Here is a 26521-nt window from a genome sequence, read left to right as displayed (position 1 = left end):
AGAATCCACAGCTTACCCACTGATGGGTACATTTGTGCAAGGGGACTAGGACAGGAAGAAGGACATGTTCTCTTATTAAAATATTACGATGTATCTACATAACCAGCCTTGATTACAAAATGGATAAAGCCCAGAAGAAAAGAGGACAGGGTAAGCCAAGAACTCCAACCTCTGTCCTCGCCCACATCCATTCCTCACTCCCTCCCCCAGAAAAACCCAACAAACAAAATACAAGATAAAGCGCCCCCCCCCCAAATAGATACAGGCATCTGTAACATGCTTTTGTCCTAAATAAAATAACACTGACCTTTGCATTTCTTTAAGGAAGGTTTAGATATATACCAAAATATAATATGAAATATATTGTATACATTATACAAAATAAATCCACTTTATTAAGCATATAAAATATTCGATTACCTCTAAAATATCATCTTTTAGAACTGAGAGCTCACTGTTGTTCCTTGCCATGAAGTCATACTTGGATTTGGCATATTTCTTGGGTTGTGCTTTCAGGGGATCATAATTTCTATAAAAAGAAAGAGAAATTATCATTTAGTGAGCTCTTCCTAAAGGTTGAAAACAGAAGACAGACATTAAAGCAGGTCAATGCCAATTCCGACCAGAAAAAATTCTGACAAATTATTTCAATAGTATTTTAGTTTATTGTATTTCACAGAATATGAGAACAAAACATTGGAGTTATTACTATTAAATGAGCAAGCTATGACTATGGCAAAATAAATAATGCAGAATCATAAGGTTAGTGGATATTAAGCCAAATATAGAATACAAATCTATGACTTCTTTCTCAAAAATAAAATAAACGTCAAAAAATTAAAAAAAACATTTCATATGTTGGCATTTTCAAAATGTATTATTCATTGTTGACTTTATATTCCAAATATTACATTACTGGTGTCCTTAGAGTAATACCTGTAAAATTTCCATACCAGTTACTTATGTACTATTACTTCTGTTATCATTCATAACAAAAATAAAAAACTTTTAATTCCACCTTTTTTAGATTCTGTTAAGAAAAGAGTATACTAAGGGGCTCCTGGGCAGCTCACTCAGTCACACATCTGACTCTTGGTTTTGGCTCAGGTCACGATCTCTTGGCTTGTGAATTCGATCCCTGCATTAGCTCTAAGCAGACAGTGCAGAGCCTGCTTGTGATTCTCTCTCCCTCCATCTCTGCTCATGCTCTATCTGTCTTTCAAAATAAATAAAATAAACATTAAAATTTTTTTTTCAAAGAAAAGAGTATACTGAAAAGAAGTAAAGGGAATGCCACCCTCGTGGGAAGAGAGGCTCTGTGGTCACAAGGTACCAGGACAAGCCTTCAGCCCACTTCATCTGAATGACCATCCTTCTGTATCCTTTTTCACCTCCTCTTCCTTCTGTTTTGTATATAGACTGGCTACAGCCCTCCTCTGCAGAGGCTAGAGCACAAAACTGAAGAAGTGAACCTTCTCCAGTGCCATTACTTCTCCCCGATCTCAAGTCTCCACCTTTGCCCAGGCTAAATTTTTTTTTAAGAGTGAAACTAAGGGGAAATAAATGAAATCTAAAACTGTAAAGTGAAAATAAAATACAGTAAGATGAAATGGTAGGAATGGAAAATAAGGCACTGACTCCTTCTAAATATTTAGTTTATATTTAGAAATAGTTCTGTCTAAAGGAAGGTTTGTTTTTGTTGGGAGAAAAGATGGGAATTGTTTCCTTGAAAAGAAAGATCCTGAGAGACCATCTGGTATGAACTAGGGGAGAGTTTCAAAAACAATTCTTCCTTCTTAATTCACAGATTCTGTCAGAGCACCTTTTTAAAAACGGAAAGTCATCCAAAGGCATTTGCTCTAAATTGGAGTTATAGGCTGGAGGTTTTCCAGTTAGAATTATAGACTAGAGGCTTTCTTTATCAAAGCCAATTCTAAAAAGGAACAACTGAAACTTTATCAACAATTAACAGATGGAAAGTTTAAACAAGTAGTGAACCAAGCAGACCTCCACTTGCACTAAAGCAGAGACCGTTATCCGCAGCTCTCCAAATGGCGCCCATGAACTCTTACCTATCTGCATGGCGACTGGGAGTTGGCTTAAAAGCCACAGCGGCTTCCCCTTGGTCCACATGGGGTCCTCTTGTGTACATGCTATTGAATGCATACCCATCAGGTGGAGGATACTCTGATACACTGGACTGCTGAAAAAGAAAGAGAAAGTAAAGAATTGCTAAGACTAGCTGACCATTGACGAGAGTGAACAAAATCCTCCACTATAATACGATCAGTTTCATTTTCAAGTGATTGACCATTACGAACAAAGTATGAAATGAGGGTGATACATTTTTTTGGTCAAAAACCTATTTATAATAGGAAAAGTCATTAGTACAAAAGCTAAATCTTAATTCTGAAAATAGCCCGGTATACAAGTGATACATTTTTTCCTCAGGAATTCCATTAAAGGTGATTTTGGTATTAGGTAGACATTAACAATTTATGTAAAATAAAATTGGTTTGAAAACAATAAAACTCTTCCCCTTGCTCTCCAAGTTTAAGGAACAGACCTTTACTGCTCTAACAAATTAAATGTCATGTGAAAATCATCTAAACTCTGTGTATTAAAATTATAGCACCCTCTCATTTTTTAAATGTACACAGTCACTATTTTTTTAATGGCAGCACTATTATCAGATTTACTATTGAGGAAAATACAGAATGGCAGAAACATACTGATCTTGAGAGTCAGCAGTCCAGGGTAAGATAATGCTGGTGTAATTTCTTTTTTATATTTAACACAATTCTGACATGAGCCTAACTAGGTGCGACCAGGAGGGGGCACTGAGGTCTATGGGTGCCAGTGAGCACCACGGTTTGAAAGCTATGAGGAAAAAACAAGGAAATAAAGGCCAAAAAAATAAATAAGTAGAATAATTTTCAAAATTCATGTAAACATTTTAAATTGTCTCTTTATGGGAAATGAGTACAGGAGATGTACAACAGACCTTGAAGCAATGGAAGTCCTTGTCTTTTAAAAGTGTTTCTAAACTCACTGGGGCAGAATATTTGAAACTGGAAATGTCTTAGAAAAATGTTGGATATATGTTTACTATAGTTCATTCTTTTTTTTAAATTTTTTTAAATTTTTTAATTTATTTTTGAGAGACAGAGAGAGAGAGTGCACGAGCAGGGGAGGGTCAGAGAGAGAGGGAAATACAGAATCTGAAGCAGGCTCCAGCCTCTGAGCTAGCTGTCAGCACAGAGCCTGATGCGGGGCTCAAACCCATGAACTGTGAGATCATGACCTGAGCCAAAGCCGGACACTTAACCTACTGAGCCACCCAGGCGTCCGTACTATAGTTCATTCTAATGACAGAGTCGGCTGGAGTAGGGATAAACACAGACAGAGTGGGTGGAGTTTCTTCAATGGACTACTGTGGATGTCAAAATACTCACACTAGACTACTCTGGAATATATTTCACTGGACTACAGTGACTGCACTTAACCTACAAAGAAGCAATTCTCACCATTTAAATGCCTTAGCTTAAATCATCAAGAAAATGAAAAGGCAACTTATAGACTCAGAGAAAATATGTGCAAATCATATATCTGATAAGGACTAAAACCCAAAATATATAAAGAACCCGTAGCTCAAGAGCAAAAACAAAAACAAAAGAACCCAATCAACCAACCAACCAAACACAAACAAAAAACCCAGTCCAATTAAAAAATGGGTAGAGCGACTGAACAGACATCCTTCCAGAGGAGGAGTACAAATGGCCAACAGGTACCTGAGAAGGTGCTCAACATCTCTAGTCATCAAGGAAATGTAAACCAGAATCACAATGAGATGTCACCTCACATCTGTTAGGATGGGTATCATCAAAAGGACAAGAGATAAATAAGTATTGGTAAGAATGTGGGGGGGGGGAAGAAACCCCTGTGCACTGTTGGTGGGTATGTAAATTGGTGCAGCTGTCAGGGAAAACAGTATGGAGGTTTCTCAATAAATGAGAAATGGAACTATCATACTGTTCAGTAGTTTCACTACTGGGTATAACACTAAAGGAAATTAAATTGGGAACTTGAAGAGATACCTGCATCCCCATGTTCACAGCAGCACTGTTCACAATAGGGAAGCAACCTAAATGCCCATTAGCAGATAAATGGATGCAGAACTGGTATAAATATACAAAGGCGTATTATTCAACTATGCGAAAGAAGGAAATCTTGTGTGCAACAACATGGATGGACTTTGAACCCATTCTGCTAAGTGAAATAAGCCAAACAGAAAAATACTGTATGACAGCACTTAAACGTGAAATCTACAAAAAGAAAAACCAAAGTCAAATTCATAGACACAGAGTAGAAAGTGGTTACCAAGGGCTGCGGGAAACAGGGAGAAGTTGGTAAAAGTGTAGAAACTTAACAGCTATCAACAAATAAAGTCTGAAGATCTAATGTAAAACATGGTGAATATAGCTGATAACACTATAGTGTATAATTGAAATTTGCCGAGAGTAAAACTTAAATGTTCTCACCAAAAGAAAAAAAAAAGATATATATGTGAGGTGACAGATGTGCTGATGTGTTAATTAACTAGATGGGGGGATCCCTTTACAACGTGTATCAAATCACCAGATGAACACCTTAAATATCTTAGGATTTTCAATTATATACCTCAATAAAGCTGAAATTAAAAATAAAATAAATAAGTAGCTTAATTAACTTGGTTTCTCATTTCCCTGGTTGAGAGAAGAAGCACTTGATGGTTAGGCAGTTTTGTATGAAAGGCTGTTATGAAGGGTGAGGTGCAAGAACCTGGTAGGATCACCCTCACCTTTGGCTAACTCTGAACAGAACAGAGTGAGGTCAGCCAGCATGAGATCACTGGGTCCTGAGAGTGGGAATATTGGGAGGGAGGAGAGAAATGAAGACAAATGACTAACTGTGATGACTACGCGTACAACCTTGTCTAGGGCTGCTGCTGGTTCCGAGGAAGTAAACAAGCTGTGCACTGTTACCCATATCTAACACCCCACGTCACCTATGCCTTTCGAGTCTAAACAAAACCACCAGATCTTGAATCATCCAGTCTTGTCCTGAGTGCATTTATTTTAGTAGCAATAAAGTATAATAAAGCTCCTCTCTCGGGATGATTGCATTTTTTATGTATTTTAAATCACCATTACTTGGCCTCTTTTCCAACAAATTCTCAAGGCATCAATTCCCTTAGAACAGCTAACAGGCGGTTTTCATTCATTTTTTTAAAACCTCAGAATAGGTATTTAAGCCATAAAGTGGAAAAGAGCTTACAACAGGAAAATGATAACTCATTATAAAGAAAGATTCTCAGTAACTTTTGCTTTAAAATTCCTTACTCGGTTAGAGCAGACAACTTCTACACTGAGAGTCCAGAACACGTTACCCTCTTTAAACACACACACTGGAAAAGAACTCGCAGAAGTGAATTCCTGAGGCATACATTATTAAGTGCGTGCATTCTCTTATTTAAAATGTAAAGACTGTAAGCTAGAAATTTCCATGATTTGAAGAGTCCGCTGTAACTATAGCAACAACACGTGTATCATAATTTCATGTTTGATTACATCTTTTTTCCCTCTAGAGAAGCTGCCCTCTACGAGAAAGGAAATCCACAGTGATGAGGTCTGCAGAGGGAGGGAGGCCTGCCAGCCAAGGCAAAGGACTGTGAGGTCTTCTTAATCACTCACTTAGAAGGACAGGCAGTTACAGACTCTACCCTTACATGTACCAGAAAAAAAAACAATTACATCAGGGAAAAAAACATATCTTTAAGGCAGTTATATGTGCTTTATTTTTAAAGTTTTGGAATTTAACCAGTCTTCTATAATATTATGGTTATCGTCCAAGGGAATGAGTTTTTAAATTTAATGTATGTGTTTTTCCTTAAAAGTGAAGATTTACTCTAGTTTGCTTATCATTCCTTTGTATTATGTTTGCTACGACACAGCAGTCTGAGAAAATTTACCTAGGGAATTAAATAAAGGAAATAAATAGGACCTCAATGGGGATCTAGTCATCATTTACTGTTTCTTCTCCAAATAGACCTCACCTAATTCCTCGGGTTCTGATCATCCTATTTGGCTTGGTTCAGCTTTAAGCAATGTTTAATTTTCTGACAGAACAGGAAAGTCACAGAAAAGTCATTTTTAAGAGATGTGAAGGGATAATATACCCAATTTCAATCCCTCAATTGGCTCCCCAAATAGGTTACTACTCTAAAGCTCACTAAATACTTAAAAGGTACAATAAATTTTGTGATTCTTTCCAACGTATGATACTGTTAGAAATGATCATTTGAGCCTGGGAATTGAATCCAGGAGAAATTCTGGCCTTCCAGCCAGGCTTGGAGGGCTCCAGGGATTAGAACTTCATGAAAGGAAGGAAGGAAGAGAGGGAGGGAGAGGGAACAGGGGCAGGAGGGAGGGAGGAAGGAGGGGGGAGGAAGGGAGAGAGAAGGAAAGAAATGGGACATTTGGGAAAAAGCTACCTGGGACAGGTTAGGAGACCTAGGTCTAGAGAGCTGTCTCTTTCAAATTTTTATTTAATGTTTATTAGTCTTTGAAAGACAGACAGAGACAGAGCTTGAATGGGGGAGGGGCAGAGAAAGAGAGGGAGACACAGAATCCAAGCAGGCTCCAGGCTCTGAGTTGTCAGCACAGAGCCTGAGACGTGGGGCTTGAACTCACTGACAGTGGGAACACGACCTGAGCTTGAGACTGAGCCACCCAGGTGCCCCAGGAAGCTGTCTTAAAGGTACAATGATGGATGGGAAAAACAGAACAAGCCAAGAGGCATAAGGTGATTCCCTAACAAGGAGAGAAACTAGGCACTCAAAAATTGAGACTGGATCACCAGGGTTCAGGGAGCCCTGGCACGTGGGCGGGGTGAGGGCTTCACAGGGAAACAGAGCAACTGTTACAACAATGATAAGGAGCTGAGCGGTAACCAAGGGCAGCAGGATATTTTGTCGTCGGTTCTAGAACAATCTCCAGATCAATAGAACTGGAACTCACAATCAGAATTAGAAGAGGATGCACAGATTTCTACAAAAAGTAATGTTAAAAACGTTACCTCTGCGGATAATCTTTTTGTCTCTTGTTTGCGCTGATGCTCTGCTACATTTGCCACAGACTCGGCCAGCTGATAAAGATCTTGTTCCGTGGGCGCTCCCATGAAGTTCAGCATTGGGGGCTCCCAACCGTTGCGGAACCGTGGAACATACGGTGGAATAAATTGTTCTTTTGGCCACTCTGCTCTGTAGAGGGATATTAAGGCATAAAATTAAGAAACGTATCCACATTCAAAATTACTTTCAATAAGATTAGCCACAAAAAACAAAAACGGGTGCCTGGGTGGCTCAGTCGGCTGAGGATTCAACTTCAGCTCAGGTCATGCCTCTGGGTCCGTGAGTTTGAGTCCCGCGCTGACTCTGTGCTGACAGCGCAGAGTCTGGAGCCTGCTTCAGATTCTCTATCTCCCTCTCTGTCTCTCTCTCTCTCTCAAAAATAAACATTAAAAAAAAAAACCCAACAAATAAAAACAAAGCATACCTAATCTGCCCTCTTTCCACTCAAAGAGGGAAAGGGAACATGCTTATGCTATACTGTAATACCAACAAAATGAAGACTGAATTCTGCTTCATGATCTGTTTTCTTTACATTGCCTCAATTCTCCACTCATTCAGCTTTGTAACATGGATATAGATTTTGAAAAATTGGAAAGGGAGTGTAAGGCCAGCAGTGTTAAAAGTACTTAGAACATGAACTTCTCTTGCATCTCAAAAGTGGTTTCAGATTCTCATCTTTCTCTTCCCTTCTCTCTCATCATCATAATGAATCCTCCTGGTATCAGACATATACATATATCTTTCTAAAGAGATATAAGAGAATGTTTTTATGTTTATGCTTTTTTAAGTAACAGTAAGTCCCCTAAATGAAACATTACCAATTTTACAAATTAAATTTATCAGCTCGGGCTTTAATCAGTGAAATCAAGTTAGGACTATTCTGGAATCATAATCATTACCCATTCATTATTTAATGACTCTGAGTGAGACTTATTTCTACAAGCTCCTAATCACTCATGAACCACAAAAATAACTGGGACAGAAATTATAGATTCCTTTCTGCCATATTGTGTTGTTTTATCTCTCACACGTGAAAGATTAATTCTTCAGGTTATATTCTATTATGATAAAATGACCCATTTTATTCAGATTATTAGGTACCTTCATGATTTTTTTATATTATGAGTTTTCACATCAGTATATTCTTTTCCTAATACTCTTAACAATTAGGATCTAAAATGACCACTTCTCATGTCAAGAGCTAACAATGTATTTCTTTTTGATGTAGTTTTTCCAATGGTCATTCATTTTCTCAATTTGAGGTAGGACCCAAAACCAAGAAATTTAAAAGTCTGGGCTATTTTTGTATTATAAGATCTGATTAATTTAGTAAATTTCACATGAAAATACTAAAAGATCCCACCTAGGCTTATCATAAGATCATAACCTACAAATACCGAACAGATTTAAGAAATCTGTTTAACCAAGTTTTTACATAGTATGATATATAAATAGCACAATACAGCATATTAATATACAAATAATAAAAATAAATTTAAATAATGTTTTCAATATAAAACAACAACTACAGTGCCTTTAAAGAATTTTTGCAGGGCACCTGAGTGGCTCAGTCAGTTGAACACCTTACTTCGGCTCAGGTCATGATCTCACGGTTCGTGGGTTCAAGCTCTCCAGCAGGCTCTGTGCTGACAGCTCAGAGCTTGGAGCCTGTCTTCGGATTCTGTGTCTCCCTCTCTCTCTGACCCTCCCCGGCTCATGCTGTCTTTCTCTCTCAAAAATAAATAAAACATTTAAAAAAAAAAGAATCTTTGGTTGGTGAGTCACTCAATATGTAAACCATATTCTAACACAAGCTGTGCCAGAGTCCAAAATATAAGTGGGAACAGTTTATATGTTTTTCCACAAAGGAAACAGAAGAGAAAAGAAAAAAAGAACTGTCACTACTTTTAGGCTAGCCCATTCAAAAGCATCAGGAAGAAAAGCTTCTAAATGACCACCTGAATGGCTTATTCTAAGTAGTGAAATAAAATGATTTGGATAAGGAATACAAAAATTATTTATTCAATGTCATAAATGAGAAGTATTTTTATAACTTGCTTTGCTCAGAAAAACTTAAATACTACAATAATAAATGATGCAATGTTAATGATTTGTCTTCCACAATCACTTTACTGACAAGATAAAATTTTTAAAATGATCCCCTCGTCTCTCTACTTCTGCTACTAGTGTTCTAGACCCAGAGAATGCTGACTACCATTCTCTACTATAGCGAAACCATCCCAAGGGGCCTCCTTGCCTCTAGTTTCTTCTGTCCTTGTCGTTGCTGAGCTCAACTACCAGACTGATCTTTCTAAACAGGGATGTGATTATGTCACACTCCTATTCACAAAGCTACTGGTTTTCTGCAGCCTACAGAATCTTTTCCAACTCCCTAGCACGGCAGTGGGAGCCTTCATAGCCCACCTGCTCATTTCCTTGTGCATTTAACTCCATTTCTCCTCTCTCCCTTTTCCACAAGCTCCTGTGACCCAAAGTTTATACGCCAGCAAAACCCACACTCATTCTCCATTCTCTTGACTTCCTGCTTCATGCCCTCATTTGTGCTTCTCTATTAGAAAAAACCCTTCCCAACTATGTGTGCATGGAAATCCTACTCAGCCTACTGAGATGCCGCACAGCAAAATAATTATGAACATCAGCTCCTAGGCCAGACTGCCTGAATGCAAATCGCAGATCCACCCTTAAGAGCTATATGGCTTTGAGCAAATTACTTACCCACTCTATGCCTCAGTTTCTATATCTGTCAAATAGGGATAACAATAGTATCTATGTCCAGTTCATGGAAGAGTGCTTAGCAAACACTAAATTTGTAGTGTGTACATATATATTACATAATATACGACTATTATTATCTGTTGATGTAAATGCCAGCCCTTCTCTGAAAGCTAACTACCCTCCTCTTTAAATCCTCTTCCTGATAGCTCTACCTTGCCAAACAACAGCTGTCTATGCATCACTCCTGGTACTTAACATGCCTTATATTGCACATACTTTATATCTTCTCCACTAGACCAGCTTTTTAAGGGTTTAGGCTTTTTATCTGTAATGCCTGGTCCTTAGCTGAAAACAAAATGTCTCATTATTCATTTAATGACGAAGACCAATACTTAAAGTATTATAGGTATTAAACTCATATATATTTACCTGGCTTTCATCCAAGTTTCTCCCAGCGACACCCACAGCTGCCTTTCATCAGCGTGGACAGTATAATTTAAGAAATCGATGGTGTCCTTAGTCAACAGGGGGCTGAGTACTGAACTGGCTAGTTCAGGACCTCCTGTAGCCTGCACCACCTAAAATGACAATAAATCATAGCAAGATGATGATTACTTGTATATTTGCAAAATATGTAAAATCTATGCCCAAAACAAGTACTGTTTTTATATACTCGAATTTTGACGTTGTGCAGTGTACTACTGAATGAAAAACTGCTTGTTTTGTCAACTTGCCCAGGCGAATAGTGCCTAATAATCTAGAATGAAAAGTTAATAGTTTAATGACTTTCACAGGATCTGTCTACTGCCTGCATAGGACTGTATTTTCCCTGGAAAATACTAATGACTATCCAGAGAATCCTAAGTCGGGTGGTTTAACTATCTTTTTGCTTTAAAAAGAAAAGTACATATATCTTTCCTGGCAAAACTATTATCCCCACCTTGAAAAATATGGTTCTACAAAAAAATACTATAGAGAGAAATAAGTCTCATGTTAACAGTCTATCGCTGTGCAAATAAAAACATACAAAAATAAAAGGATACAGAGAGAAAACTATGAGAAGAATGAAAAGTGACACTCTGAATCTATGGTAGTGTTTCCCAAGATTTAATTCTAGGAAACTGTCCTGATTTAAAATGGATAATTTAATGACTAGCAGAAACAAATAAACAGGTGCAACTCTCTGATAAACAAAATGATGATAAGTATATGTCTGGAAACTGCTCCAAATTGACTTCTCAAAGGCTATTTCCTGGCTAAAGAATGGTAGTTATCTCCTAGAGCAGAAACCAGAGCCCTTTTATAAAAATTTCACTTTCCCAGAGATATGGCACAAGAAAAAAGGGATTTTTGTTTTTGAATGGCTTCAGACCAAGAGTCAGTTTCTCCCCAGCCATCCAAGTGTCCTGAGCATGCCAGGCTATCGTGGGCCTCTGTGTCTGCACGTGCTGCTTCCCAGTTCCCCTGACGCCCTTCCCTCATCACCCAGAACTCTACTCTCATACCACCTCTTCCAGGAAGCCCTTCTTAACTCCACAGCATAGCTCTGAGGCACCTCACCATCCCCAGAACAACTTGTGTGTATTAGTAACACATTATATTTTAACTTATGGGCTTATTTTTCAATTTTCCCTCCAGCAAGGACTTGGACCAAGTGAATTGCAGAAAATACAGTGTTAGAGGGACGAATGAGAATCAGTGAAAGACAAGATCAAAGATAAGGAGGGGAATTGACTCTTACTTGAGAACAAAACCCACCCTGACTGTCTGACATGTAATTTTCTTACTTTCAAGCCCTATAAGCACTTTTAGTAAATGGGCAGGGATCATTAAGAAGGAAAAGTTAAGGAGTAAAATCTAAGAGTAAAGGAATTTTTAAATCTTTGGGTCAACAGAGGGAGGAAGAAATGAAACAAAAGAAACGTAAATAAAAAGCTACAAGACACAGTCCCCTCTGGAGAAAGGATGCTAGGCAGGCGTGCACATGTGCTGTGGGTGGGCTTGTGTGCTGATGCTGGGGGCAGACAGCCGGCTTCGCAAGGTTTAAAGCCGTTCAGTTCTGTGTGGCTGGTAGTAGGCCCTTTATGAACGTTCCTTCCCATGTTTCCTATCCAAGTGAGATGCCTGGGGCTCTGTAGGCAGAACATTAAAAGAGCAACAGACATATTCTGATTGGAAAGACCATTAATAAGGAGTCATTTTTGATGAAAAAAACAAGATAAAATCAATCATATTTTCAGATAATCCCAAAGGCTAATATCTACATGTTAGGTAAACCAGTTCCATTATCTTGTAGTTCTCTGTGTAATGACTAAGCATCTACTTATAATTCGTGAAAGAGTTTGCAAAGAATGAGAAGGTGGCAAAAAATTGCTCTATAACCAATACTTCCTGATACTCTAAGTATCAAATGTGTTAAAGAATATGGAATATAGGGGTACCTTGTGGCTTGGTGGGTTAACTGTCTGACTCTTGATTTCGGCTCAGGTCGTGATCTCATGGTTTGTGAGTTTGAGCCTGGCATCAGGCTCTATGCTAACAGTGCTTGTGATTCTAGTGTCCCTCTTTCTCTGCCTCTCACTCACTTATATGCATGTGCACACATGTACATGGTCACACATACACGTTCTCTCTCTCTCAAAAATAAAGAAATATTTTTTAAAAGGAATGAGGAATATAAATTTTGTTAATGAGCTAGTATGGGCTTCTTTGCATATGAATGGCCTTGGTCTAATTTTTAAAAGAGTTTATAAAGCAAGATTTATTCAACAATAACTAGACAAGTAGAAATTTGATGTTCTATATATAGCAACAACATATGGGAGCATTCATAAATTATTAATGTAGTCTTGGACTTTCATCTTCTAATCTTTTAGTGCCCAGTTCTGACATTTATGCTGATAATGCTACTTCCCTATATTTGTAAAGCAATATTCATTTCATATTCTACTTCAGGTCTTGTCTAGTTGCCCTTGGGGGAAGGATAAGATTTATTATTCCTTTGTGTAACTTGGATTTTGTGTTCCTCATTTTTTTCTGATAATCAAGTAAAAGTTTCCATGAAAAATACATTTGCATTTGCTCTATTTTTGATAAATATTAGAGAACTCAAACCATAATGTTCATATGCCCTAAACCAAAATTAACTCAATTTATTGGCTTCATATAGTTCTTACTCTTTAAAAAACACCCATAGAAATAATACACAAAACAATCACACACTACACTAAAATTATCATTACTGCTATTGTCATTCCACAAAACAATTATTTGCTCTTCTGACAGCAAGACCATTCACAACCACTCCACCCGTGCCTGCCTTAGCCCAGAAAACAGGAAACTCTGTCTTTCTGGAACTATTTAAAACAAAGAGGTTCTGCCTCCTTTCTGCTCCTCTCTCACTCGCCCTCCCACCAAACGGGAATGGCCTAGCTAGTTGGTGAAATTGTAGAAAAGGGTGATTGGAAGCCCCGTCTCTTTTCGTATCTGTCTGTATGTGGGGTCAACAACTGTGCCATCTGCTTTCTGTTGCCATGCTTTGCCCAAACCCCAGCACTTTGTTTGTGTACACTTAAATATTATTCCAGTGAATTCTCCTAGCTGTCTTGTAGGACAAGATGGTTGTACAGAAAGTCAGCCTAGAACATTAGCAGGTGTATGAAATAAAAATGGAAGGGGAGTATATTATGATACCATATAGGGAAAGAACATACCTGGATACTGAAAATCTAGAAAATGAAGATGTGTATTCTGGATCTTGGCCTATATATAACACAAGGGGTATAACCTTTGGCTGGATAAACACATAGGAACATCCAACTCCTGTACGAAGGGAATTGTTTCCAACACACCCTTTTTTTAGCTCCAAAAATTATACCTTATATGGGATGCCTGGGTGGCTCAGTCCCTCAGCATCTGACTTCAGCTCCAGTCATGATCTCATGGTCTGTGAGTTCAGGTCCCACATCAGACTCTGTGCTGACAGCTCAGAGCCTGGAACCTGCTTCAAATTCTGTGTCTCCCTCTGTCTCTACACCCTCCACTCGCACTCTGTCTCTCTCTTTCTCTCTCAAAAATAAACATTAAAAACACTTTTTAAAAATTATACCTTATATAAAAATACACATGTATGAGAAGGGAGTTTTCTGGGGAGAAAAAAAATTGTATGTCAGGTAGAGTGTTAGGCACATAGTACAGTGAGCAATGTAAGGACTACTTACTGATTATTCCCTAATGTCTACTCTCTTCTTCCTTCTAGAAAGAGAAGCCCCTGCATTTTAGATAAACCAACACAGATGGAGACTATATTACTCCGGTGTTCAGTGTGGCTATATGAGGACATTCAGGCCAACCGAACAAGGCATAAATTATCTGTGTAAGTTCAGAGTCACCTCCTAAAAGATAAACCATCTTCCTCTGCCTCGTACAGCTGGACCAAGAACGTGGAGGTAAAAGCAGCTTCCACCACAGAGATATCTGGGACAGCTGTTCAATTCTTCCTCTTGGAAACATTTTCTTCATGTGGCTTCCAGAATACCATAAAATTCTCTCCCTCTTGTTTTTTCTTTTTCCCTGACTTAACTGCTTGCTTCTTCCATATCTTCTTTGTCGGCTCTTTCCAGTCTCCTAACACTGAAACTGCTCGGGGCTCCACCAGGCCTTATTCCTCTTCTTTATTTATAACTAATCCCTTGGTGAAAATTTCGTGGCTTTAAGTATTACAGTCAGAGCAATCTTTGCGGCAAAAACCTTCCAAAGTGTAAAAGATTTCACAATGACCTACAAGGGCCAACAAAATATGACCTCCCATTTCTTGCTCACCTCATCTCCTAATTAAGATCTTCCTCATTCTGTTCCAGTCACACTACTTACTTATTCCACGAGCATAATTTGCAATTACCACCCTAGAGCATGTACAATAGCTGCTCTTTGTCTGGAATTCTCTTCTTTCAGAAGTCCACAAGACTCATTCCTCACTTCATTTGCTCAAATGACACCTTCTCACCTTAACCAACCCTATTCAGACCTCACACTCATGTGTGCACATTTGCGTGAGCAGGCACCTGATATACTCCCTGTTCTCTGCCCCTACTGCATTTTTTCAAGTAACACTTATTTTTAGCAAAATGTGTTATTTATACATGTATTTAGGTTAATGATTGCCCCTCCATACTACAATATACGTTCCAGGAGGGTAAAAATTGATGTCTGTTTTGTTCCTGATAAGCTATGAATAATGCAAAGCACACAGCAGGCTCTCATAACAGTTGTGAATACCTAAATACGTGAGCAACACCTTCCATCCAGTACCAGTGCCTCCTCATGTCTAGCCTATTTTGGGAGAAAGAGAAAAACTTTCATATTATTATAGCCATTTCTATTATATACTAGTATACATTGAAACACCAACATCTGATAAGTCTTTATTTCTTTTCATTTCCCGAGTGCTGTCAGAGACCTTGGTTTCCTCAACTATAAAATAAGGTTTCTGAACTAGATGATTTATAAGGTTCTTTCAAACTCTCAAATTGCACACTCTTGAGGAGTACATAGGTGCCAAGGGAAATAGTATCCATGCGAGGTGATGAAGAAAAACTGTCCAGGTAACTCCAGACAGGCACGTGCGGTTGAAAAACATACTAAAAGTGATTCCTTTTTATATTAACAAAGCCTTACCATATTTAATGGAGTAAATAAAAAATGAACCAAGTCGGCTGCACTCGGATTCTGGATATGAGACTTCAGTTTGGCCTGTAGCATTAAGAAAACAGACAAACATCTTACTATAATGTAATCAAGCAAAAAAAACAAAACAAAACAAAAACAAAAACAAAAACAAAAAAACCAGATACTGGTGAAAGTCCAACACACACTCAGAGGAAGAGTTTCTTACTCCTAGTTTCACTTTTTTAGTATATTACTCAGCCTAGGTAAATCAGATTAAGGGAATTCAGTTTTTAAAAAGTTAGGAATCATTCCTTTTTGATAATTCACTTAGATACATAGGTTTTACTATCAGTTATCCAAATTAAAGAAAAATCAAGATATACGTACCAGAAAACCCACAGGAAAAAGCTTCTCTTAATTTAATCAAGAATATCCGGGCTAGGTTTTAGTTTCTTTCATTTGTTTCTTTTAGTTATATATAAATAAATTTTACCTACCAGAAGGTTAAATCCATGTTTAAACTTTTGTAAACAGTCAATAAATTCATCAGGAGGTGGAGGTTTTGCTCGCAGAGTTAAAACACCCTCTAAGAGAAATAAACAGGAAGAGGGACAGATAAAAGCAAAGCTCTAAGAAAATATATTAAGTGAAAAAGTAAAAGAACACATTTGCGTCTATAAAACTTGATGATATACCAGATACCACACTACGCAGCTACGCTACCACATCTCATGGACTGACTGTAACAAACTAAGATGATTCAACTTTTGAAATGGATTCTTCTACCCTTAGGCACTACTAATTACTCATCAATTCCATAAACTTATACTGTAGCCCTTTTATGTCCCAGTTACTGTGCTTATCATTTCAAAGACTATAAAAATGTGTAAGTTATGGGGCACCTGGGTGGCTCAGCTGGTTAAGCATCCAACTCTTGATTTCGGCTCAGGTCATGATCTCATGGTCTTGAGAATGAGCCCCACATCAGGCTTTGCACTAAGCATGGAGCTCGGTTAGGATTCTCTCTCTCCCTCAGCCCCCGCTCCCTGCTGCTCTCTCTCAAAATAAATAAACATTTTTTTAATGTGTAAGTTTTATAGGCCCTGCTCTGTAGAGCCTTAAAATCTAATAGAAGACATGAATCAGATAACTAACAAAGATACACCAATGAAATGCTATAGAAAGAGACTGCACTTCGTTGGGAGATGGGAAGATGTACACCTAAAAGATGTTTCACGGGGAAAGTAGCTTTTAAGATGAGATCATAAAGGTTTGTACATGGCAGTTTGGTAAGAAAATGTTATAGCTGGATAAAAACAGAAGTAAAAAACATGAAAAAAGGAAATCATATGTACATGAAACAACAAACTAAAAGAAACATGAGAATGGAAAAGTAGATCAAGATTAGGTTGTGGGTGACTACCAGGGGGAAGAGTAGACTTAAGGCAACAGAACATGGAATTAAGATGCTTTTCAGAAGAATAAAGTGACTGCCTTAGAGCGCTAAGCCAACTGTCCTCCCAGAATCAAAGATCTCAGGCTTGAAGACTACTTAGAGAGCTGGGTAAAAAATGATGCAGCTTGAAGCAGACACTAGTTATGCAAATGAAAATGAGAACAACTGGATATAAAACACACTGAAGGGGCATGTGGGTAGCGTTGGTTAAGCACTGACTCTTGATTTTGGCTCACGTCATGATCCCACAGTTGTGAGATCAAGCCCCATGAGAGACTCGGCATTGAGCGTGGAGCCTGCTTAGGTCTGTCTGTCTCTCTCTCTCTCTCTCTCTCTCTCTCTCTCTCTCTTTTGCTCTGCCCCCTCCCTGTTCACACTCTCTCTCTCAAAAAAACAAACAACAAACAAACAAAAACAACAGAGATGACAAAAAGAAACAAAAAACCCCCAACACAATGAAAAAATAATACTGATGTTGGCTGTGAGCTAGAGCATGAAATCATACAAGAATCTGTGTGACCAGAAGGATAGTTAGTACACCCTTAATAAAGAATACAGCAGGAATAAGAGGTGTGAGATGTAAAGAAGAATAGAACTTTATTTGAGAATATAAGGAAGTGAGGCATATCCAGATGTACATATCTGAAAGACAAGTCTACAGGTACATGCTTATGACGTAGATACGAGCTAGAGAAAGACTGGAAAACCATGTGTCATGAAAGGGGTATTTACTTACTATTCTGTTATATATTTCACTCTGTTTCACAACTGTAAGTTTATATATTTTGAGGCCATTTAAAATAGCTAACTACAGCATACTCAAAAATGGCTTGTATGTGTCCTGAACATATTGTTTGGGAGTTCGGTGATAAAAAAAAAAAATTCAAATCCACTGATCTTTGTAACTATTTTAATGAGAAAAATCAACACTTCTAACAAAATAATGAGGCTCTATATTTACAATAAAATACATCCAAATAGGGGAAGAACAGAGCTATGACTTTTAACAGACATTAATTTTGCAGTCACTAATTAAAACCATAAACAGATGGTCACCAGCCGAATCTCAGAGTCTCTGTGATTTAGGTGAAGTTCCCTAGTCTTCCCTTAACTATAGCCAACTTCGAACCAAAATGGACTCTTCCCTGGCTCATCTTAGTCTCTGCCTAACGCCCAGGTGCTATCCCAAAGTAAGAAAAGGGACGTTGGCCCACCATCAATGGAGTTTTGCTGAGCAGTTCACAAGGGCAGAAACTCTGCCTAGCAGAGTTCTTTAGAAGATTAAGAAAATCCAACTTACCTCCTGGTCCTTTCTTTTTACCTTTCTTTGTCTTCTTCCTTTTAGAGAGCTCAGAAAATGCTTCAGCTGCTTTTTGGAGTTTTGTGATAAAAAATTCAATATCATCCAAAATGTGGTTTAATATTTGCTAGAATTAGAAATTACAGAATGAAATATAAAACAAAATGAAACAATTTTTTGCCTTGACTTTATACTTTTGCGTCAGTAAAGGAAAATCAGAACATAAGAAAAAATACCTCCCACATGCAAAGTTTACCACTAATTTCAAGAAAAGAATTAAACTAAATCTACCTATACTTGTGGCTGAAGTCTGATATTTACATTTTCCTTTAGCTGAATTTTGTTCTATTTTCAATACCATCAAGAAAGCATTCACAGTATCTATTCAGATTATTAATTATTTTCCACTGCTCTAATTTCCTCATAGTGTTCTCCCACATAAAGTTAGGCTAAAAAATTCTAAGAAATATTTTGTTAGGAGAGCACTGAGCATTTTTGTTTCTTTAATCAATGCCCCAATCAAGTACCAAAGTATTATTTCATAGAAAAAGGTATAGAGAATGTTCTGATAACCTAATAAACCATAGATAACCTAGAATAATAAATATTAGTAAGAGTTTCTACATGGCAAAATGGAATTAATGATGAATTATGCTTCCAGGGATTACTTGATCAATTTTTATTATCTCATATACTATAGTCTTAGCTGACTTTCTCTGCTTTGTGTGAAACCTGACATTCTTCTAACTTAAAAGACTAGAAACTGGGATTAAATAAACTTCTAAGTGTAATAACTAAAGGTGTGATAGAAAAATGAAGTTCCAAACTTCAAATTCCTCTAAGTATTTGTTTACAAATAAGCTACGAATGTGTGTATAGTATAAAAATAATTATATTATGGTCATATTTTATCCTTACATCACGGGGCATTGTCATTGTGTAAGTAAATTACTATGGACTAAAAAATAAATATAGCCTTATCCTTTATAAAGAGGTAAAATTTACATATCTATCCTTAAAAATTTCACTTTTATTTTTCGGGCATTATAAAATATTTTTCTATAAATGTCATGAAGGTATATGAAAGATTTCAATTATGAATTACAAACGATGAAAAAGTTAAAATCCCTCCAATCTGATAATTCAGTTTAAATTCCTTTGTAGACCAGTTAATATGCTAGTTTGTCTATCAGAGCCCTATTCTACTAATTAAATATTGGCATTAAGGCAAAAACAGTTAAGATAAAGACATAATTCAAAGGGCATAACCACGAATGGGAAGAGGAAATATACTTTCCACAAAACACCTTTATTTCAATCAACTTCATTTTCCCTGTTGCTATTTTCTCCTGTACAAAACAAACAAACAAACAAAACCAACGATCTAAAGATGAACAGTAGACCTACCACATCTCTGTCAATTCGGGCTGCCATCATCTCAGGCGTCTCTTCCTGCTCATGATACTGCCTTGGTTTCTCAACTAAAGAAAGGAGAATCATTAAGCCTTTCAACCTGTTGCCTAAGCAATATCAATATAGGTAATGAAACATGAAAAGTGGCTAGAAAAGAGTGCCATTTGCAGAAGAGAACATCTTCGCTAGACACAAAATCAAAAATGCTCATTGTCTGTGAATGACACGCATTCTTGCCACCACTAAAAAGGAATCAATTGAGCAGAGCTTTCAGCCTTTACGATGCTGATTTCCCCTGTAACTTTCCTGCTATTCTCCCTTCTTCCCAATGACAGCTGCCTGTGGAACCAATCCTAACCTCTCACCGTACTGAGCCTCTCAGTAGGTGGCTCAGTCAGTTAAGCATCTGATTTTGGCTCAGATCATGATCTCACCGTTCCCCAGTTCAAGCCCTGTGTTGGGCTCTGTGCTGACAGCTCAGAGCCTGGAGCCTGTTTCAGATTCTGTGCCCCTTCTCTGTCTCTGCCCCGCCCCCACTCATGCTCTGTCTGTCTGTCTCTCTCTCTCAAGAATAAACATAAAAAAAAAATTTAAAACAACGAAAATAAAAAATTCTGACAGTAAAGTGCTTTTTAAAATGTTATTAAATTCAAAACACATAATGTTGGGCTCACTGACATACTTTAAAAGTGTAAATATGCTACAGGTTTTGTAAATTAAATAATAAATATCTTAAGACCATTCGAGATGTTAAGTCGGCTCATTTAGCTAAAGCATGATGTTAATCATAAGGTCATTATCATGATCCCCTTCCTGGTTAACACTACCACTAAACACAGATACTCTACAAACATTTCACAGTAGGTGGAACTAAAAAAAAAAAAAAAACCGTACAGATGAAACAGGAAAAATGTATCAATAATGGAAATACAACTCATAATACATCATCTTGACTCATGATATTCATTCAATACAGAGAACTACAAAAAATACTCAAAACTCTGTATTCTTCTGCCTCTTTTATGCCTAACTTTCCCCATAAATGGAGCAAGTACCCCCCCACAAAGTAGAAATTACAGAGTCTTATAAAACTTAATTAGTGGCTGTTAAGTACTTTAAAATAATGAGAATTTATATTCATGAAATATTGCCAGTTACATGCGATTTTGCATGGGTTAGCTACTTTCCTGGGTATCGTATACTACAGAAAGCAGCAGGTTGAACTTGAAATATAGCTAGTAGGAACTCCAGATAGGTCCGAAAATATCACTTGGCAGGCGAGGTAAGGGTGAGGTACAGACTTTTTCAAGCTCTGTGGCATCACTTAGGAGCCCTTCGGCCACTATTCTACAGAGAACCCTTTCAGAAGTCACAGTAAGTTTATGTCAATGATTCAAAGGAGATGTTTAGCCTGAGTCAGCCAGAGCTTTCAGAGGGACCAAAAGATACTTTTGTGGGAGAGAGGGGAGGCAGTGGATTTCTAACTAAAAACTGAGCCGGATCCAGACAGAACCTCACAGGATAAGTGTTACGTTCTATTTGGTCTAGTAGTAAATTAGAAATTCTGAAAACCCTTTCTTACTCTAATTTAAATTTTTTAATGTTTATTATTAACAGACAGAGAGAGACAGAGCATGAGCATGGGAGGGGCATAGAGAGGGAGAGAATCAGAAGCAGGCTCCAGGCTCTGAGCTGTCAGCACAGAGCCCGACATGGGGCTCAAACTCACAAACTGTGAGATCATGACCTGAGCCAAAGTCAGACATCTAACTGACTAAGCCACCCAGGCACCCCTCTTACTCTAATTTAAATAGAATGTACAGTATATTTTAGACAAAACCTAATGAGAGGCCAGAAACACCCCAGAAACAAAATTTTCTTTTTTTTTTGTAAATTATATTAGTTTTACAGATGTTTTTACAAGTTTATTCAGAATATTTGCAAACTTAAGATGTCATATCCTTCCTCAACTTCAAGGAAGACCACTTTGATCTCTCTCAAAACCCACATCTCTCCCACCAAACTGTAGCAACAACAAAAGTACCATCAGAACAAAAAGAAAAAAACACTATGAACTCCTATTAGTTTTTTTAAATACAAAATTTTATAAGGAAAATGGACTGATAGAAATTTATATAATTTCTAAAAACAGAAATTGTTATAAAAGTTAAATAATTCTGTTATTTCATTTTTGATACATGGATGTTTCAAAGGTTTTTTTCTTTCATCGGTTTGGTAGCTGGGTTTATGTGTGTAAATCTCTTTAAAAAACCCGTCAAAGATACAAAAAAAAAATCTAAATAAAATGGAAAGCATTTCAGAAATAAAATGAACTCCATTTGGATAAAAGTGAGACCAACCACGTAGTATGTGGACTACGCTGCAGTGGATACTGTTACCGACGTTACTTGCTTTCAGATTCAGAGCAACCCATGATGATTACCCCCAGTTTACAAGTGAGACTGAAGCACAGAGATACTGTCCACGGTCACACAGTAGATCCTGGTCTTACTCCAGAGTGTAACTTTTGACTCATGAGATTCAAAATAAAGCCCAGTGTCACCCATTTTGGCCACCAAGTTCTACTGTTTAACTACACGGCTTTACTGGATAAAGAACAAGTGATTTAAGAAGTTTATTGAATTGTGAGGCTTCATCAAATTCAAACTTGCTGGATCACAATTATTCACCCTTAGAATGAAGACGTTGGAGCAAACACACCATAAGGCATTACTGGTCATAAAAATTTCAGATTTGGTAAAAAGCAGACAAATAAAATGTTATACTATGTTCTACTCTGTGATTAGTTGTCTTTAAAAAAGAACATCAAGGTAAATGATGGTGCACACAATGGCCCCTTTGACAAGCTTAGCTAGATGGAGAATGCCTTTCCTCTTGTCCTGATACCAACCTGACATCCTTTCCATGAAAGCACAACACTTTTTCCAAATAGGACAGTTGTAAGATAATAATAATGGAAACAATTCTGAAGTATAGTCTTTAAAACAAACAAACTGGTAAGTTCTTATTTGGTATATATTGTGTTACCATCTTTTTGTTAACTGAGTCAAACTTCCCATCTTTGATAGCTTAAAAAACAACAACAACAACTGTAATCCTAACACCATATTTACTTAAATGACTGGCCTGAACTCTAATATACAATAGTCTTATAGTGTCCAAGGCTTAAATTTCCTTTTTAAGATTTGTTTCCATTAAAAAAAGCTAACCTCAGGCTTCAGCTCAGAAATCAGCATCAGAATTTGAACGCAAGAACTCTGTCAGAACCCAACATAAATGTTCAAGAAGTAGCAGTTCCTAGAAACACTCACAGTCCCCCTGGTCAGCTGCCCATGCAGACCAGGCTGCCACCCGACTTCTAACGTCCACCTGGGTAACAGTCCCAGGGGGCACTGGGGCAGGAGCTCTTGGTGGAGGCGGTATACCAGGGTCTGCTTTGGAGATCATCCTAAAAAAAAGTGAAAAAAAAAAAAAAAAGAATTTTATACCAGCTTCCTTTCTATCAATTCTCCCAGTTTACAGTATCAGTTCTTCAACCTGAGGAACTATGTCAAAGGGTAGAACAAGAAGGGTTTCCTATTTCATATTATGTATATTTACCAATGTATATGAAATACATAGGAACATTTTAATTCAACTGATCACTAGGTTTAGTTTTTTTTTTTTTTTGGGTCTCCTGTAATTTGGAAAGGCTGCAAACTAACTATATTCCTCATATCTAGTTCGATTCCCCTCGGCGAACCTTCCCTTAAAATCTCCCGCATCAGTCTTGACTCTCTTTGACAACACACATGGGAGAAGCCTTCTCAGAGAAAGACCAGAAACGTGGAGAGAAAGCATGCATACATATACCGACAAACTCAGAAAAGCAAACGAATTGAAATCATACGTTGTAATCTCTAAAATATACCTTCAGTGAAGACAATCTTTCTAAATCTTCAGAGAAAAAAACAAAACAAAAAACCACAAATGAAAAAACTTTTCCAACAAACAAAACAATTCTACCCCTCAATCTCTTTTAATGTTTTTACCTCAGGGCTTCGGGTCGCCTCTTCTGTTTCCCTCCTTTACTGTCGCTGATTGCACTTTCAATGTCTTCACTAATGAGGTTGGCCTGTAATGAAAGACAGGAGGTCATAGATTTTCTTTTTTTTTATAATAGTTTATTGTCAAATTGGTTTCCATATAACACCCAGTGCTCTTCCCCACAAGTGCTCTCCTCCATGAACATCACCCCCTTCCCCCCCCTTCCCCTTCAGCCCTCAATTTGTTTTAAGTATTCAATAGTCTCTCATGTTTTGTGTCCCTCTCTCCCCACCTTTTTCCCCCTTCCCCTCGCTATGGTCCTCTATTAGGTGTCTCCTGCTAGGCCTATGAGTGCAAACATATGGTATCTGTCCTTCTCTATTTCACTCAGCATGACACTTGCAAGGTCCATTCACTTTGCTAGATTTTCTTGTCTTGATATGCAGGTACAAACAACAACAAAAACAGGGATCATGTTTCCTGTCTGAATCAGTACATGTCTTGATGTGAAAGAAGTTTGTCTTTTTTTTTTTTTAATGCTTTCAAAACATAACTCTTGTGGTTTTTTTGGTGAACTTTATAATGACAAAACTTATTTATTTTGCTTATTTATTTTGAGAGAGAGTACAAGTGGGGAAGGGGCAGAGAGAGAGAGAGAGAGAGAGAGGAGAGAGAGAGAGAGAGAGAGAGAGAGAGAGAGAGAGAGAGAATCCCAAGCAGGCTCCACTCTGTCAGCCCAGAGCTCCATAGAGGGTGTGACACCACAAACCTTGAGATCATGACCTGAGCCAAAATCAGACATCCCAAAGACAAAATTTAAAGAGCGAAGAAATTTCTAAAGATTATCAAGCCAGATTCCATTAGTTCAGACAAAAGCTATCCTTGGATAAAGGCAAAGAGGATAGGGATTTGCATATTCTGGACGTATAGGCATACACACAACGTATAACTGGGTGAAAATCTCTGCCTAAGAAGAAAGGAAGGAAACAGAAGTGCACGTGTAAGGAACAGAGCTCCTTCCCCATTCTCATCCTCAGGCCCTAATGGGCGCCTATTAACCTACTGAAACACATCACTCAGTCCCAGCGGATACTCCCAGTTTAGGACAAATACATTATAAACATGGAATGAGCTCCCCAATACTAGGCTGTATCCTTCTGGATGACCACTTTATTTTGGCATTTCAGGTAAAAGTTAACTTTCTCCAAAGGATTAACTTCTCTAATACTCTCCAAACAAGAATATCTAATTGGGTTTTGTTGAGAAACAGGTGAGATTATTATTGAAGAAGTTTATTTATGGCCAGTGATTATTACTGCATATTAGATTCTTGCTAGGATATACTCATCTTCTATTTTTTATTCCTGCTTGTTCTCTATATGTGTTTTTCTCAAATGTGTATGTGGTATATTCATTTACGGTAAGTACAGATAATCATAAAATTTTAGAGCTTTTGATGAAACTAAAGAATGCTCATGATGGCTTGGCCAAGGCCACATTCCTAACTAAATGTGAGGGCTAATGCACCCTAGTTCAGTGTTACTTCTGTAAGAATATCTTACTTTCAAGAAGACATAAACATCAAGTCAAAGGCTCTTTGTTACTTGGGATGTTAAATAAAACTGAAGATGCCTTATAAGCAATTATATGCCAATAAAATGGGCAATCTAGGAGGAATGGACAAACTCCTGGAAACATATAAATTACCAAAATTGAAAGAGGAAGAAATAGAAAATTTGAACAGATCCATAACCACTAAAGAAATTGAATTAGTAATCAAAAATCTCCCAAAAAACGAGTCCAGGGCCAGATGACTTACCAGGGGAATTCTGCCAAACATTTAGAGAAGAGTTAACACCTATTCTCTTGAAGCTGTTCCAAATAAAAGAAATGGAAAGAAAGATTCTAAACTCTTTCTATGAAGCCAGCATTAACCTTGATTCCAAAACCAAAGACCCCACTAAAAAGGAGAACCACAGACCAATTTTCCTGATGAACATGGGAGCAAAAATCCTCAACAAGATACTAGGCAACCGGATCCAACAATACATTAAAAAAATTATTTACCACAACCAAGTGTGATTTATACCTGGGATGCAGGCCTGGTTCCATATCCGTGAAACAATCAATGTGATACATCACATCAATAAAAAGAAAGGACAAAAACCACATGACCCTCTCAATAGATGCAGAGAAAGCATTTGACAAAATACAGCATCCTTTCTTGATAAAAACCCTTAAGAAAGCAGGGATAGAAGGACCATACCTCAAGATCAAAGAAGCCATATATGAAAAACCCACCGCAATGTCATCCTCAATGGAGAAAAACTGAGAGCTTTCTCCCTAAGGTCAGGGACAAGACAGCAATGTCCACTCTTGCCACTGTTGTCTAACATAATATCGGAAACCCTAGCCTCAGCCATCAGACAACACAAAGAAATAAAAGGCACCCAAATAGGCCAGGAGGAGGTCAAACTTTCACTCTTCGCAGATGACATAATACTCTATACGGAAAACTCAAAAGATTTCCACCAAAAAACTGCTAGAACTGATCCATGAATTCAGATCCATAAAGTGCCAGGATATAAAATCCATGCACAGAAATCTTTTGCATTCCTATACTCCAATAATGAAGCAACAGAAAGAGAAATCAAGGAATCAATTCCATTTACAATTGCACCAAAAACTATAAAATATCTAGGAATAAATCTAACCAAAGAAGTGAAAAATC

At 37.6% G+C, this 26521-nt stretch overlaps 1 protein-coding gene across 3 annotated transcripts in view; it reads right to left on the bottom strand.

Annotated features, from left to right (window-relative positions):
• Positions 1 to 26521, bottom strand: part of EPS8 (epidermal growth factor receptor pathway substrate 8) — a 182777-nt gene that overhangs the window by 22181 nt on the left and 134075 nt on the right. For 2 of the 3 annotated variants that reach the window (XM_029955602.1, XM_029955603.1), the window contains 10 exons: positions 23796 to 23878; positions 23076 to 23212; positions 19738 to 19811; positions 18331 to 18457; positions 16072 to 16160; positions 15584 to 15658; positions 10337 to 10485; positions 7117 to 7300; positions 2073 to 2203; positions 421 to 529 (listed from right to left, as the gene is read on the bottom strand). In XM_029955602.1, the coding sequence (XP_029811462.1) occupies positions 421 to 529; positions 2073 to 2203; positions 7117 to 7300; positions 10337 to 10485; positions 15584 to 15658; positions 16072 to 16160; positions 18331 to 18457; positions 19738 to 19811; positions 23076 to 23212; positions 23796 to 23878 (1158 nt within the window). The remainder of the gene's footprint in view (positions 1 to 420; positions 530 to 2072; positions 2204 to 7116; positions 7301 to 10336; positions 10486 to 15583; positions 15659 to 16071; positions 16161 to 18330; positions 18458 to 19737; positions 19812 to 23075; positions 23213 to 23795; positions 23879 to 26521) is intronic. The other variant, XM_029955604.1, reaches the window with a different exon arrangement.

This window comes from Suricata suricatta, chromosome 10 (assembly GCF_006229205.1).
Source record: "Suricata suricatta isolate VVHF042 chromosome 10, meerkat_22Aug2017_6uvM2_HiC, whole genome shotgun sequence".
NCBI lineage: Eukaryota > Metazoa > Chordata > Mammalia > Carnivora > Herpestidae > Suricata > Suricata suricatta.
Note: the sequence above shows the minus strand (reverse complement) of the source record. Positions and strands in the feature narration are given on the sequence as shown.